Raw genomic sequence first — 16459 nt, 5'->3', positions numbered from 1 at the left:
TGCATTATTTTTAAAGCAGTTTAACATAAGGCAGCAACAAAACAATATGTGAAAAAAATTAAGGGGTATGAATACATTCGCAAGGCACTGTACATTACATCCAGTTTGCACTTAAATCTATTATTTCTGTAATAAATAACCTTTTTAAAAGTATGCTTAAGTCTTCTTACTCAAGAGTATTTTATAAGGGGATGTGAGAGTTAAATGAATGGACTTATACAGCATATAAGAAAACGGATGTAGAAAAGTTTACTTTCCAAACAAAGCTGTGCTCCACAAGCTTTATCATCTTGCACACTTCCTCCTAATTTTTCCTTTTTTAAAAACAGACCTTACATTATGTATAACAATTACAATAGAATTTTATGGCCTCAAACCCACAACTCCCACGTGAGCACACAGTTTTCTTGGTGGAACATTTGCAATAGCTACTAGACCACATCCTGACCATCTGATGGGCTTGCAAGAAGGGCAGACAAATAAATACAATATATACTGTGTTTCAGGTCCATAGCAGTGTCTTTCTTGTGTTATCTGTGACAGTGTCTTGGAAATCTCCTCTCTGCAGCCTTTTGCTCATGTTAACTTGACCTTTACAATGGAGAAGTCCCCAATGGAAGTCATGGCAACAGTTTCCATGAGACAATAAAGTTCTCTGGTGATTCCCTCTCTTTGTTTGACTCTCTTTTCATCTTAAATGCATACTTTTGTCACCCACCTTTTTGGGCAGATATCCACAGCTGTTGCTTTCATAGGCTGATGAGTCACAGTTATTCCAGCATGATCACACTGTAGAGAAGTTTAATCCTGGAAATCCACTGCCTTCCGGAGAGCTTTTTGACTCGCCATCTGTCCGTTGTTTATTTAACTTGACAGTTCAGCTTTAACATAAGCTCTTCATCAGCTCTGCTTGCAGACAGTTTATGATCATGGTTATAATCTGGTAAATATTTCTGAATTATGTTACTAAGCAGTTCAATGCAGAAACACAGTTCTCAAGTTCTCATTTTATGTGGTTAACAGTGAAGCTTTCACATTCTGTCTCAACCTCCAATGGTCAGTTTGCTTTTGGTTTTCAGTTACCATTTTTGAACAACATGTTTGTTTGCAAAAGTAGAAATTAGTGTTCAAATGTTGTAGATGCATGTTTTACTTCAGGAAGTAAGAAATATGAGCTTGCAAATGTCTTTGAGTTGAAATCAATGAGAAAATCGTAAAACATTTCAAATGTATAAAATACAATCATGTCCATCTGTAATATAATTTGCAGCTCTTATCTGAGAGTTTATATTCCATAAATGCGATGCTATTTCAAATTGCCTTTCATGTCTGTGGGTTAATTGCAAGCACATGGGAGATGTTTCAAGTTTCAAGCTCTCAAGCTCTTTCAAAACTCTCCACCATTTCAGTGGTAGGCAACCCACAAAAGCAGCATCTGATTCTTATTTTACATTATATGATTTTTGTCTGCCATTTTGCAAGGTCCTTGCCTAGAAGACGTTTTCTTATGCAGTGCATCCTGTATCAGAAGCTCAAAATGTATTCAAGTTTGCAGACAATGTTTCAGTAAACCTACAATGTTTGTCATTGCTCTTGTACTGCGTGGTCATTGCTTTCCTGTTGCAACATTAGGCAAACTGTGTATAACTACTAAATATACTTGTAACACCCTTGTTTATAGAACTTGAGTTTTATTAGATTAGCCAGTGAAAGCCTTAGGGAGGTGTTTTATTTGAAAGTTTTTTATGTATTAGAACTGGTTATATATTGTTACCTTATTGAACATACTGAGAAACCTTTGGCTGACATAAAACAGTTCATATTGTATATAATTTAGGTTTGTTGCAAATGGGGAAAAAAGCCAGAGAAAGCTGTTTTAGTAAATGGCAGTGTTGAATAATACTACAATAAAACTACAGTTACACTTTATGTCATTGGGATCTCACAAAACATAAGCTTTTAGAATCACATATTAATCCAAAGATGCAAAGGCTATATCAAAACCTAGTGTGCTGACTGTTTGTTTATTGATTTATTTAATTTTGTTTTATTTGTTTGTTTGTTTATTGTCATCATGTACGCATTCATCATGAGTCTAATGCCCAAAAATGTTGTATATAGTCGGCTGACATCAGGTTTTGAGACACAACTGTGTTGAAAGATCACCGTGTGTTCATACACGCCCCTGTTTTACAGACACTCCCTCCAGTTAAATCGCGGATTCGGTAAAGAAAGACTACACTTTATCTGCCAACACATCGCTTTTTGTCGTGCACTAACAGATTTCTGCATCTGCCACAATCTCGTAAGTTATTTTCAATATTCTGTTTTTACGTCATATCGCTCTTTAAATTCACTGGCTGCATAATGAAATCTGAACGAATGGAGTGTTCTTTACTGTCTTTACTTTTACTTGTTATCCAGATGGGAACGTTCTTTAATGCATGCCACGTTTCCACCTTCATAAGACAAAGTCCAACTTTGCTGTCCGTACTAAAGTAGTACAGTGATTCATTTATGCTCAGAAAACTGACAGGCTTTGAATACAGTAAAGTACAGCAGTGAAGGAAGGACATAAAAAATCTTTGCAGGATTTGTAGTTATGCAAAATCTGAAATGCACGTCATTGCTACACTTATGCATATGCATCTGTGAAGTTGCATTTGGTCGTTTTTGGTTATAGCAACAATGTTGACTATATACTTTTTTACTGTATTTTGATCAAATAAATGCACCCTTGGTGAGAATAAGAGACTTAAACCACTGCATTACATCACAGCAGCAGTTAATTTGATAACTGAAACAGGTCGAACTAATAATATAATGACATGGTCTAATTAAGTTACTCAGAGAGCCATTTACATCTGCTGCAGGAAATATATAAAATACATTTGCATGGATTGTGGCTTCTGTGCTTCAAAGCCATGTCCTATATGTATAATATTTCAAATGGAAAACAACAACAAATAAAAAAAAAATCATAAGTGTTTGCTGTAGATAGGCCAATGGCATGGAGGCTTATTATTTTGTATACTAGCATAAAAACGGCTTAACTTTAACATGACTGAAGAATGCAGAATCTATCCTTTATTGATTACTATATGTAAAGCATAACACCTTGTTAGATGTTTAGATTCGTTTCTGAGCGATACTAATGTTGACTCTTCAGTTAGTTCAGTTTAGGTAGCATGTAAGCCAAGTTTATCACCATGTGTTTCTCTTCCTTATCCTTCCTATGACGACTAAGATCCTCTTTTCAATGGCTCAGTCTTATCTATCCTGTCACACAGGCACAGAGGTGTAATGTATGGTGCATTACATTTGCATCTGAGTTTTTGCATGTGAGTAAATGGTGCAGATAGTCCCCATGCTGTGCCAGACTGTATGTTTTATGGGAGTCAGTGATTCCAGAATCACAGAGGTCAGAAGATTCAGACTTCATAGAGTTCTCAAGCAATTACCAAGAGCATTCTCAGAGGAACAGATGCTTCTTGTTTCCCATTATTGACGTAATGCCCTGAAAAGACACCTTTTATCTTAATTTAATTTGGAACCTTTTATCTTCTGCATCTCCTTCAGTCACTATGGTGTCCCATAAGGAGTTTGAGACTGCAGGGAAAGCTCCTGGTCTGCAGATATGGCGCGTTGAGAACATGGACCTGAAGCCAGTGCCTAAGAATCTCTATGGCAACTTCTATACGGGTGACGCCTACCTCCTGCTGTACACCACCACCGCACCCTCGTACTATATACACATGTGGATGGGTAAGAGACACACCTGGTGGTCTGAATAGAATAGAAGCATTTTAGTTATAGATGTACAATAATATGAATATATCTTTTAACACATAGTAAACCACATATATTTTTAATTGCTTTATTTAGATGAGAAAGGATATGGCCTGTCTGTCTTTTTCAGTTTCATGTCATTTCATTTTTAATGCTGCTTTTCCTATAAGAGAGTGCTAGGATGTTTTGTTTAGCTCTTGAGAAATGTATGTTATGTAATGGGCCATCACAAAGAAATGCTTTTTTTGTATTTTCTATCAGAGTGGCAATTTTATATGAGGCAAAAGATTACCCATGCATATTTGACTGAATTTTCTGCACTGACCAACAGAAAGTTGCTTGGTAGTGTACATCACTACACTATTGATGGTAGACATTAGACCTTTTTTTCGACCAAATTTCTCCAGAAATGTACTGGTACATGTGCACCGATAGATGTGGCAAATGTCTGTCTTTATGAATGGGTCATTTAGTCATTCATTCAACTGATTCATTCAAAAACACTGATTCATTAAGGAACAAAACAAGTCACTGGCTGCGTTCTAAATCACATACTCCGAGTAAGTACTTCTTTTGAACTGTTAAAAAGTATGTTCTATATAGTATGAATTTGTGTACTAATCCATACTACATTCACCATGTTGCCATTGTCATGTGACCTACCTGCAGTTGACACAGCATCAGTTTTGCATAACTGACATTCACAAATCCTCTGTCGTGGCCTAATGTGTCCATCAGATGCACACTTCAGAATCTTGCTGGAAATAGTAGGCAGTCTGGGGACTTTTTGTCTACTTTTTTATGAATGCTGTGAATTCTCATGAGCTTCCACCATTAGCTCACAGAAATATAAAGAATTCTGAAATTGCACTTTGATCATGTACAGATGGCATACCTTAGAAGGGTAGTCACTTAAAGGGTATTTAGTCAACTCCACAGACTACAGTGTGCCTTCACTTGTTTTCGTGGCAATGCATCAAACGTTGGCTCTCAGCCCAATTAGGTTTATGTTGTCTCCTGTTTAATTCCAGAGACTGATCAGTGAGATGCTGTTTTTGTTCCACCCAGACAGTGATTTAAACTTACTTGTTTTGCTCTCAGACGTGCTCCAAACCATAATAGTTCTTAGACATTTGAATGGAGCTGTAATGTGAGAAGAAAAGGTTTATTTGAGGACACGGTGGAAAATCTCATAATGTGCTCCATGTGGCTTCTTTGGGGTTTTTATTTGGCTCTTATTTTGCTAAAGACAGATCCACTGCTAGTGCTGCTTGGCAAGTGAAGTTAGTTTGAGTGTTCCTGTAAGCTGTAGGTTTGTTCTTGCACTAACATAAGCATCTAACCTTAAACATGTTTTAACAGTTTTTTTGTATGTTGCTTTTGTGTGAAAGTTGTATGAGAGTGTCCATGATAAAGAAGTGTGAAAATATTTTAAAAGAAGTGAAAGTTAATTTAGAATTTTGAGAAATGTATCAATTTAATGACTCAGTAAAAGTAAAAAATATATACATATAATTTTCCTTAAACATTGAATACATGAATGTCTACACAGCGTAGAAGCAGTTTTGTTAATATATTTTTATATTACATTATTACATATTATATTACAAACTACTTGAAGTCCCTGTAAAGTCAATTCTTAGAATTGTTTCTAAACGCATTATAAATGTTACAAATATATTGCTGAAACACATTACAAAGACTGTGAATTCTGTAGTACTGAATATTGGAGTTAGACCGTTAAACAGTTTTTCACCAATTCTGTGTTCAGTATTTTTTGGGTGGGGCTAAACCGATCATGGCCCCTCCCCTAACACTATAATAACTGTCAATGACGCACCGAAGCCACCGAGCATGGCGGCGAGGTTGATTCTCGGGTAGCCGGTCCTCTGAATTGAATTCTGGCTCTGGAGGCTCAAACATGTATGGCATTGTAAATCCAATTAAACTGCTAGGAGCATCCATTCAGGCTGTAGCGGTATTTGACAGTTAAAGTGCCCCTATTATGCCATTTTTAAGGTTCCTAATATTGTTTTGGGAGTCTCCTACAATAGGATTACATGCATGCAAGGTCAAAAAACACTTTCTTTTTCTCAAAATATGTATTTAATATCACCTCATATTCCAGTGATTCTAAGCATTTCTAAGATTCAGCCTCTCTAAAACCCTCCTTTCCGTGAGCCTACTCTGCTCTGATTGGTCTGATGGCCCAGTCTGTTGTGATTGGTCTACTGCGTACAGCGGGTGTCGGAAATGATACGCCCATTGCCATAGATCTGTATTTTGAACGCTCGATAGATAAATATAAACATCTATTATTTATCATACTTGTGATTCAGTGGAGCCAGCTGGTCCAAATAAGCAGGGTACTGAGCCATCTTTCAAGATCAAGCTTTTAGTGAATCCCGTGTTGAACTCCCGCGTTGATTTTCTTTTTAACTCCCCGAGATTAGAGAAGCAGCCGTCAGTAAAAATCCATGTTTGTAGGCGGGGTCAAGTTGTTTGCTGCCGGCCAATGTAGAATATAGGCGGGAATTATGCAAACATGTTACCAAATGCAAATGTGAAGTGAGATTCGAATTACTAACGACTCATTTAGGCTAGAGAGTTGATTCTTTATTTTGGGAGACAATAACTTTATATATCGTGCACTTTCGGCTTTACAACTTTGCTGATTGTTTATATTCACATACAGCTACATTACACACTGCATGAAAGGCAATATTGGAAATGGCATAATAGGGGCACTTTAAGAGGCCCCTATTATGCCATTACTTGACTGAATAACATGATAAATAATAGATGTTTATATTTTCTATTGAGCGTTCAAAATACGGAACTATGGCAATGGGCATATCGTTTCCGACACCCGTTGTACGCAGTAGACCAATCACAGCAGACTGGGCCATCAGACCAATCAAAGCAGCTTTCCGGCGAGTGGGCGTGGTTTCAGCGCAGACAGCGGACATGTCTCCAACATTTGAGAGCAGAGGATATTTTTTAGCGATTTTGATAACTCATTTTATGTACTTAGCTGATTTTTGGTTAATAATAAATTTTTCTGTGGTGTGTTTGTAAATTTAATATTGACTTTACAGGGACTTTAAGGTTTTCTTTTCAAGCATTTTTATTCATCATGGCAATTGAACATATATTCATCAAAAAATATTAAAAAAATTAATACAGACAAGACATGCTTATCTTACATTATCAGATGTGTGAATTGCATTTTTTATTTATTTTTGAAAAGATATTAATAAGATAGCACAAACAAGCAAGCCTTTTCACTAATTTTCCTGTGATTATTTCCCTCCTCTTCAGGGAATGAGTGTTCTCAAGATGAAAGTGGAGCTGCAGCTATCTTCGCCACACAGCTGGATGACTTTCTGGGTGGTGGTCCGGTTCAATTCCGTGAGGTCCAAAACAACGAGTCGCTCACCTTCCTGGGCTACTTCAAGTCTGGCATCAAATATAAGGTAAACTCACCTTTGCTTTAATGAAAATGACCCTTCTTAGAAGTAGAGTTTATCATTATCTTGCAGTGAGAATGCAAAAGTCTTTCTGCTGGGTTTACTTTGTAGAAGCACCAGGGTAGAATCAATTATGGCTCTAAAACATCCATTACTGTTTAGTCATGGCACATTCTTTCCATTATATTCAGCAATTTGCTTAGCTCAGTAAGTTTGCATGGCTCTTTGAGAAGCACTCTGCTGAGTGGTTTGCACTTAGTTCTTTGCTTGTTCTTTACTTTTTATTTTGGCAATTATCCCAGTATCATTTTATGTAATGGAATGAGTCAGCTGTCTTTCCTGACTCCTCAGCAAGGTGGGGTTGCGTCTGGCTTCCATCACGTGCTGACCAATGACGTGGATGTGAAGCGTCTGCTGCACATCAAGGGCAGGAGGGCCATCAGAGCCACTGAGGTGGAGATGTCCTGGAGCAGCTTCAACAAAGGAGACTGCTTTATCGTAGACTTGGGGAAGGTATTGATAACTAACCAGACTGGAAATCATTTTGTTTTATTTTTTATACTTTCCTATAACAACTAGAGCTGCCAATAGAACACATTTGAATATTTTAAAATATACTCAAATATTTTACTATAATTTTTTTAATATACACTACAGTTCAGAAGTTGGGAGTCAGTATGATTTAATGTTTTTGAAATAACTCTTTTGCTCACTGAAATAGTTATTTTAAATTGCAATAAGTTTTCACTACTATTACAATTTAAGATAACTTTTTTTCTATTTCAATATATTTTAAAGTGTAATTTATTTCTGTGATGGCAAGCTGAATTTTCAGTAGCCATTACTTCAGTCTTTAGTGTCACATGATCCTTCAGAAATGATTCTAATATTCTGATTGGCTTCTTAAGACACATTTCTTATTATTATCAATGTTGAAAACAGTAATAAGCTGCTTAATATTTTTGTGAAAATAAGTTTTTTAAAAGATTCTATAATGAAAAGAAAGTTCAAAAGAAGTAGCATTCAATATTTGTAACATTATAAGCATTATAAAAAAATTCAATTGTCAAAATATTTTATGTCAATTTTTACCATTTTAATTCAATGTATTGCATCCTTGCTGAATAAAATTAAGTGTTAACTTTTGAATGGCAGTGTACATTTGATTCATTTTGAAGACACTTTTCCCATTTTCCGTTAGGAAATTTATCAGTGGTGCGGCAGTGACTGCAATCGTTTTGAACGTCTAAAGGCCTCCCAGTTGGCCATTGATATCCGGGACAATGAGAGGAATGGCAGGGCCAAGCTGATCATGGTGGAGGATGGGGCTGAACCAGATGCTCTTACTAAAGTGAGCGAAAGATTTAAGCTTGACTTTTCCTGTAACAATTTCCGCTCAATCGCCATCTTGTTCATCTACTCAACAACATGAACAATATGGGTAGATATCCTCTTCAAAATCACTTACAATTTATTTCTCTATGTTTGCTGGTTAAGTGCAAAATGTTAAATCAAATCTGGCACTAAAGAAGATATGCCTGTTTTTAAAAAATGACACAGAGGTACATTTTCATGGATGCTGAATAACCACACATTAAGGTCTGGACACCATCAACCAGGCCTGATGTAAAACTTGGCACAATGGCTTGCTTGTTTGTGAACTGGCTCTGGCTTGTGTGTTGTGTTAATGAGAAAGCATCCATCATGCGTTTAATGAGAGAGGATGAGTTTGCGTGCCAAATATTCAGTCTGCTATCAGGTCATTCAGCATAGGGTTCAATATTCAGTCCACTTGGCATTAGATACGTGTTGTTGGAAATAAAGCCCTGCTGTTCCCATATGGGTTTTAATCCTGTATTTCCTTTCGCAGGTTCTTGGGCCCAAATCCAGCATCACCCCAGCAACTCCAGACAATGAGGAAGTGGAAACCTCCAACAAGAAGAAGGCAGCATTGTACATGGTAATAAAGACTATTATCTCTACTTATATTTTAACTCAGTTCTGAGTATTTACCATCTTAATTATTTATGTAGACTGTTGTACATTTACAGCTGACAGCTGTAAAGCCTAAACTACTGTCTACATCATTCACACAAGGGACAAAACATTGTGTTTCTCATTATCTTTTTTTCTTAAGCTTTCATCACCTTTATTTATCTCTCTTTAATTCATGCCTGATTGCTGTCCGGTGGTTTATCATTGTTATTGTAGATTTCAGATGCCTCTGGCTCCATGAAAACATCTGTTGTGGCCCAGACTAGCCCGTTCAAGCAGGAGATGCTCTCCCTAGATGAGTGCTATATCCTGGACAATGGAGTTGATAAGAATGTATTTGTTTGGAAAGGTGTGTCTCAATGTGCATGAGTTGTTAACTTTAAAACCAACATAAAAAAAATAATCCTATTTTCCTTCCTAACACACATCGATGCTCTTATTGTGCAGAGTTCATTGGTGCACATTATTCCAAAGAACTCATAAAAATCTATTAACTTACTCCACTCAAAACAACTTTACTTTTTGGCTGATGTCATCAAGACTATGCAGGCTATTAAAGGGATAGACTGCTCAAAAATTAAAATAGTGTCATCATTTACTCACCCTCATGGCGTTCCAAACATTTATGACTTACTTTCTTTCGTGGAACACACACACACACACACAAAGTTTTGAAGAATGTTGATAACCAAACCAAAGAGTGTTTCTGGTCCCACTGACTTCCACAGCATGGACAAAAATACTTTGGAAGTCAATGGGACCCAAAACAGTTTGGTTACCAAAATATCTTCTTTTCTGTTCCACAAAAGAAATAATGCATACAGGTTTGAAACAACATGAGGTTGAGTAAATGATGACACTATTTTAAACAATGTCATTCAACAGCCAATTGTATTTGTTTAGACATTGAATCTGCCCTATATCAGTTCTTATATCTCTCATATCTTGCTATAGAGATGTCAGACTGATACCATCTTTTTCCATAATTCTGACATGCAACACAGATCACTAGGGGCCCTTTGTTTAAATGTGCCACATATTTTTCATAAAAAGGAAAGAGCTTCAGTAAACATATGCCTCTTCCCTTTGCCAACAGGACCCAATGCTAACACATCTGAGCGCAAAGCGGCTATGAAAGCAGCAGAGCAGTTCATCAAAGAGAAGAACTACTCTAGTAAAACACAGGTACATACATAATGAAGGTTTTATTTACAATCAAAGAAATGGACCCATTATTTATCATTTTATTTTTGTTATTGAGTTTATACCATTTAAATATTCTGGTTTGTAGAAATCTGCATTTAGAAACTATTTATTTATTTATTTTTTATAATATTTACAAATATTTATTTATTTAGACGTACTGATTTCATATATAATCTTACATAAAATATGACTGAAGATATGTTTACTACATTCTTCAGGGTTTGTATATATGAAGAACTAGTGACCCGTTTACTGACGCTGTACCTTCAATACTTGATGCTGTAGATCCAGGTGCTGCCTGCAGGGGGCGAGACCACCCTGTTCAAGCAGTTCTTCTCTAACTGGAAGGACAAGGACCAAACCACTGGTCCTACCAAGGCCTACACCATAGGCAAAATAGCCCATGTGGAGCAGATTCCTTTCGATGCCTCCAGCCTCCATAACAACAAGGCCATGGCAGCCCAGCACAACATGGTTGATGATGGTTCTGGAAAAGTCCAGGTAAATTTAATTTTGGTCATCAAAATTAAACTCTTTCACAGTGACAGGTAGATACACTACCATTCAAAAGTTTGGGGTTGGTAAGGTTTTTTAATATTACAAAATATTTCTATGTCAAATACGTTTTTTTGAGCTTTCTGTTTATCAGAGAATCCTGAAAATTTTTTACTTGTAATTTTGATCAAGTAGTTTTTTTTACTGTAATTTTGATATTTTTTAAAAAACATCTTGAGGACCCCAAACTTTTGATTTTGAGTTGATAAACATTAAAAAAGCTCAAATCTAAACTAATTCCAGCAAATAAAGTGGCCACCCAGCCTAAATATAATATTTATTCCTTATGAGAATGTTATTTAAAAAGAATTAGAATGGGATTAGAAATCTTTCCATGTCACTTACGTCAGTGAGGGTCCAAATATAATTTTTCAGCTGGATTTAAACCATATATTACATTGCAGTTCCTTGCAAATAGCAAATCCAATGCTTTCTTGCATTTGGTGCTTAAAGGATTGAGGATTAAAGTTGTGCCCTGCTTATATGTATAGGAAATGTTCTTTAATCAACACTCATGTTTGTCTGAGTCAGATCTGGCGTGTGGAGGGAGGGGACCGTGTCCCAGTGGATCCCTCTACCTACGGTCAGTTCTTTGGGGGAGACTGTTACCTGATCCTCTACAGTTATAAACAGGGAAGTAGGGAGCAGCATATCATCTACACCTGGTCAGTCCACATGTGTTTATAGGACTTTATAGTATATTTTGTGTTTCATATGAACAAAGTGTCATTTTATTGCATACATGTGATGTGTGACAGGCAGGGGCTGAAGAGCACTCAGGATGAGCTGGCAGCTTCTGCCTTCCTTACGGTCCAGCTGGATGACTCCATGGGAGGAGCTCCAGTTCAGGTGAGACTAATCAGTTTGTGGAAGAAAACAGCATTTTGAAAACCAAATACAATAATGTTTTTCGCTAACAAGGTTAGTATGCTGTTTACTGACAAATGTATAGGGTACAGGTCTGGGTTTGGGTTGTACGTTTTTGCATGAACCTACTTGTACAATTCTTTATGATTTCCCAAGAATTATTACGTGTTCACATGCCACTTGGGTTGGGCAAGCCTATAAAATCCAAGAAAGCCAAGAAATTTGCTGTATTTTTTATGTTAACTACCAAGGTGTGATCTTGATCAGAAGAGCCATTAAATTAACCTAGTTTGTCTGTTGTGACTTTTATCAGTTGTAGTCACATGTACCACCATTAAAAAAGATGCTAAAATGATTTTATCAATCTCAATAAATTGCTCAGGTGCGAGTAACACAGGGTCAAGAACCCCCCCATCTGATGAGTCTGTTCAAGGGCAAACCTATGATCATCCATAGTGGAGGCACTTCCCGCAAAGATGGCCAGACCAAGACAGGCAGTATGCGCCTCTTCCACATCCGACAGAGCTCTTCTAGAGCCACACGCACTGTCGAGGTCAGTCACACTCTGAATACTCTCATACATATAGTGTAATGTTTCTCATTGAGCACCTATAACTTCCATTATAGGTTGAACCATCTGCTTCCAACTTAAACACCAATGACGTATTTGTGCTGAAGTCGCCAGATTGTGTGTTTGTTTGGAAAGGCGCAGGTGCCAGTGAGGAAGAAATGGTCGCAGCGAAGTATGTTGTAAGTGTGCTGGGAAGACAATCCACTGATGTGGTAGAGGGTAAAGAACCAGGTGAGTGTCTGCCATGTTTTTTATCATATATTATATGAACTCCTTTCTTACATAACTCTCTCTTCAGCTGGATTCTGGTCGGCTCTGGGCGGGAAGAAGGAGTACCAGACATCTCCAACTCTACAAAAGATGGTCAAACCACCACGTCTGTTCGGCTGCTCCAATAAGACAGGCCGGCTAGTGGTAAGTGAGAGTCACAGAAACACACAGGCAGGCTGAAGGACAGCTGCATTTTGTAAATATGTTGATGTCATGGATCGAATGTCTTGTTTGTTTTCTCAGGTTGAGGAAGTTCCTGGAGACTTCACTCAGTCAGACTTGGCTACCGATGATGTCATGTTGCTTGACACCTGGGATCAGGTGAGTTGATGCAGGATGTACAGTAGTCCACTTGAATGTATTTCAGACCAGTGGTTCTTAACCAGGGGGTCTCAGCAAACTTCTAATGGGGCTTCAAGATGACTAATTTGTTTCCCAGATCTAACATGTTCCCTCATTTTTATTTATTTATTAATTATAAATAATATAATAAATGTATACATTTTTAGATCTGGGAAAGTCATGGAAAATAATAAAATCTTGAAAAGTAATGGAAATATCTAAATAAATATAGACTGTAGCTATGTCCCAATTCAGGGGATGCATTCTTAGAAGGACACAAACTTCAAAGGCCACATCTTTAAAGTCTGTGATGGTCGAACCGTGCATTGTTAAATGGGGCAGTCTAGCCTATGGAGGACTGCTGTAGCTGATGAGCAGCAGTAACGTTTGTACTGGAGTTTTATTCAACTGTCTGAGAAGAAAACGGGGTAATCTGTCATTTTCTCTCAAAAAAATCCTGTCATCACTGGCACGCAATGAATCTTGGGATAGCCTGGGCCATGAAGGATCCATTTGTTGTATCGTTTGTGTCCTGGGAAACGAAGGGCGCATTTCGAGGCCATCATTGAAGGAGTCTTGAAATGGGACAGCTTTTGTTGTGCCACAGTGATCGGTCTTGAAAAGCAGCCTTCGACGGATGCAGCCTCTGAATTGGGACATAGATTGTATCAGCTAGTACATGTATAGTTAATGGCCTGTAATGATGAAGAACTGCTGCTCTTTCTAGATCTTCCTTTGGATTGGTAAAGAAGCCAATGAAGTTGAAAAAAGGGAGTCACCAAAAATAGGTGTGTGACATGTTTACAAAATCATTTTTTCAAGATAAAACATTGAATTTTAAGTTTTCTGTCTTTTCTTACCTTGAGTAGAACCATTCACATTATCCTCCATCATAAAACATTTTCCACTCCTGGATGCTGATTGGTCAATACAGAATTCCAGTCATATACCATACTCAATATAGTAACAGAGTGTTCAGTTAATTGAGTTCAACAGGAATGAATCCTAAAATTTGAAAGTTAGCATTTTTGAACTTCCAGTTCAGTCGTCCTGAGGTCAATGAATTTTTGGAACTGGATTTTGGTATATTTTTCCATTTTATTCTACGGCAGTAATACTCCACTCGTTCACGAACAGCTTGTAACACTCCAAAGAGAAAGGAAAACATGAAATCGCATCATATGACCCCTTTAAAGCTTTAAAAGGGACAAGAGAGGTTGTCAGGGACCTTAAACTTCATCATGCCCAACAAATAAACTTCTCTACTCAGTAGTCTCCTTATTTTCACACTCATGCAAACTATTCTAACTGAGACATTTTAAGTTAAGATCAAAAGAGTTGTCAGAAGCTTAATGGTAGTTACATTTAAGACGTAGTTCGTTTATAGCCTAACTTTAGCTTTTTATTTGTGCCGATTGTATTGAGGGTTCAAAATTCATAAAAGTTGTGTTAATTTGTGAAGATTATCATGATGAGCAAAACTGTGTAAGAATCACAGAGCTTTTGTTAGTCACAGAGCTTATTTTCTGCAATAATCCAAAAGCCAATGGAAAAAATTTTGTAGAGGGAAACAGGATGATGCTAACTTACAAGTTGACCTACAAAAATATGTCATTCCTATAGCACTCTATATTCTGTATACTCTATAATTGAGTATGTTCTTTGTCTGTAGCTAAGGACTATGTGGACTCTGATCCTTCTGGACGTCATGGGCTGCCCATCACAACCATAAAGCAGGGGGCTGAGCCCCCAACGTTCACAGGCTGGTTCCAAGCTTGGGACCCAAATATGTGGGACACTGATCCTCTGGAGAGAATCCGAGCTCGCTTTTAAACCCAGAACTGTTTCCTCTTCTTTTCTTTATATAAGCACTTCTTGTTTCTGTGCAATAAATTGCAACTTTCCAAGGTTTTACATAATCTAAAGATTGGTGAAATGCTTAAAGGTCCACTCTGTATTTTTGTTTCTTTTTTTTATGTTGGCCATTATGCGATTGGTCTTGGAGTGTAACTAGGTTTTTAGGTACAGATGCCATTGTAGAAATATATCATTTATTCAGTAAGCAAAAGAGTCAAATGATAGATGAGTTTCTGAAATAAAGCAGTATTTGGCTGGTCATTTGATCTTAACACGTCCGCCCCCATCAGGCAACCCACTCCATGTAAAATAAAACGGCTTATTTAGTACTACTGCTTTTTCATGTCATGATCATTTTAACCATAACCAAAAGTACTGTTTTAATGAGGGAAAATTACCATGGTTAAAATTGACAGATTACAGATCCATAGTTTTATTGAACCTAGTCCAGTAAAATGGATTTTTAAACTAAACTTTAGCTGCGTTCAACCAGAACCAGCAGTCATAATAGAAGAAATCTACCAAATTGATTAGCACTCATAATGATGGATAAGGTATGGTTTCCCTTTTACCCTTGTTATTTTGGCTATCTTTTGGCTATTTATTTCTGCCATTATGGCTTCTTAACATGTTAACATTATAAAATGTGTGGCAAACTTCATGACTATTGTTTTTACACCATTGATATATTTTCAGCTTGTACTATGATTATGTTATGTTGGACTTTAATAAATTGGGATTTTGAGAAAGTGAACTTACTGTATATTTACTATTTTTATACAGTTCTGAACACACCAATTCTACATTTTTATAACAAAAACACACAGAACAACTGTCAGTACTTTTTAAGAAAATATTAAATTAATGCTTTCATTCAGCAAAGACACATTAAATTGATCAAAAGTGGGAGTAAGGACTTTAATAAATGATGTTCTTTTAAGCATTTTTTATTTTTATTTTAAGCAATTCATCAAAGAACCATGAAAAAAAATTGTTGCGGTTTCCACAAAAATATTAAGCAGCACAATGTTAATAATACACACATTAATAATAAGAAGAAATGTTTCTTGTGCACCAAATTTACAGGTGCATCTCAATAAATTAGAATGTCGTGGAAAAGTTCATTTATTTCAGTAATTCAACTCAAATTGTGAAACTCGTGTATTAAATAAATTCAATGCACACAGACTGAAGTAGTTTAAGTATTTGGTTCTTTTAATTGTGATGATTTTGGCTCACATTTAACAAAAACCCACCAATTCACTATCTCAACAAATTAGAATATGGTGACATGCCAATCAGCTAATCAACTCAAAACACCTGCAAAGGTTTCCTGAGCCTTCAAAATGGTCTCTCAGTTTGGTTCACTAGGCTACACAATCATGGGGAAGACTGCTGATCTGACAGTTGTCCAGAAGACAATCATTGACACCCTTCACAAGGAGTGTAAGCCACAAACATTCATTGCCAAAGAAGCTGTCTGTTCACAGAGTGCTGTATCCAAGCATGTTAACAGAAAGTTGAGTGAAAGGAAAAA

At 36.9% G+C, this 16459-nt stretch overlaps 1 protein-coding gene across 1 annotated transcript; it reads left to right on the top strand.

Moving 5' to 3' along the window:
* The first annotated feature begins 2196 nt into the window (after window positions 1-2196).
* On the top strand, window positions 2197-15573 carry LOC107568091 (adseverin-like). Its single transcript, XM_016253929.1, has 17 exons — window positions 2197-2305; window positions 3580-3765; window positions 7111-7265; window positions 7611-7772; window positions 8461-8610; window positions 9130-9219; window positions 9471-9603; window positions 10351-10439; window positions 10746-10961; window positions 11547-11680; window positions 11774-11864; window positions 12265-12435; window positions 12510-12684; window positions 12752-12867; window positions 12967-13044; window positions 13793-13853; window positions 14738-15573. Exons 2-17 carry the CDS (start codon window positions 3585-3587, stop codon window positions 14896-14898), a joined length of 2163 nt encoding a protein of 720 aa, XP_016109415.1. The 5' UTR covers window positions 2197-2305; window positions 3580-3584; the 3' UTR covers window positions 14899-15573.
* The last annotated feature ends 886 nt before the right edge of the window (window positions 15574-16459 follow it).

The sequence above is a fragment of the Sinocyclocheilus grahami genome, unplaced genomic scaffold, assembly GCF_001515645.1.
Source record: "Sinocyclocheilus grahami isolate Dianchi unplaced genomic scaffold, SAMN03320097.WGS_v1.1 scaffold1212.1, whole genome shotgun sequence".
In the NCBI taxonomy this organism is placed as follows: Eukaryota; Metazoa; Chordata; class Actinopteri; order Cypriniformes; family Cyprinidae; genus Sinocyclocheilus; species Sinocyclocheilus grahami.
The sequence above is the reverse complement of the archived record's forward strand: the minus strand, read 5'-3'. Positions and strand labels throughout refer to the sequence as shown.

Bases quoted from the DNA above. Each gene is read 5' to 3' on its own strand.
- LOC107568091 (XM_016253929.1), top strand. From the start codon at position 3,585: ATGGTGTCCCATAAGGAGTTTGAGACTGCAGGGAAAGCTCCTGGTCTG. The intron at 3,766-7,110 runs GTAAGAGACACA...CCTCCTCTTCAG, and splicing joins CTATATACACATGTGGATGG to GGAATGAGTGTTCTCAAGAT. The intron at 8,611-9,129 runs GTGAGCGAAAGA...TTCCTTTCGCAG, and splicing joins AACCAGATGCTCTTACTAAA to GTTCTTGGGCCCAAATCCAG.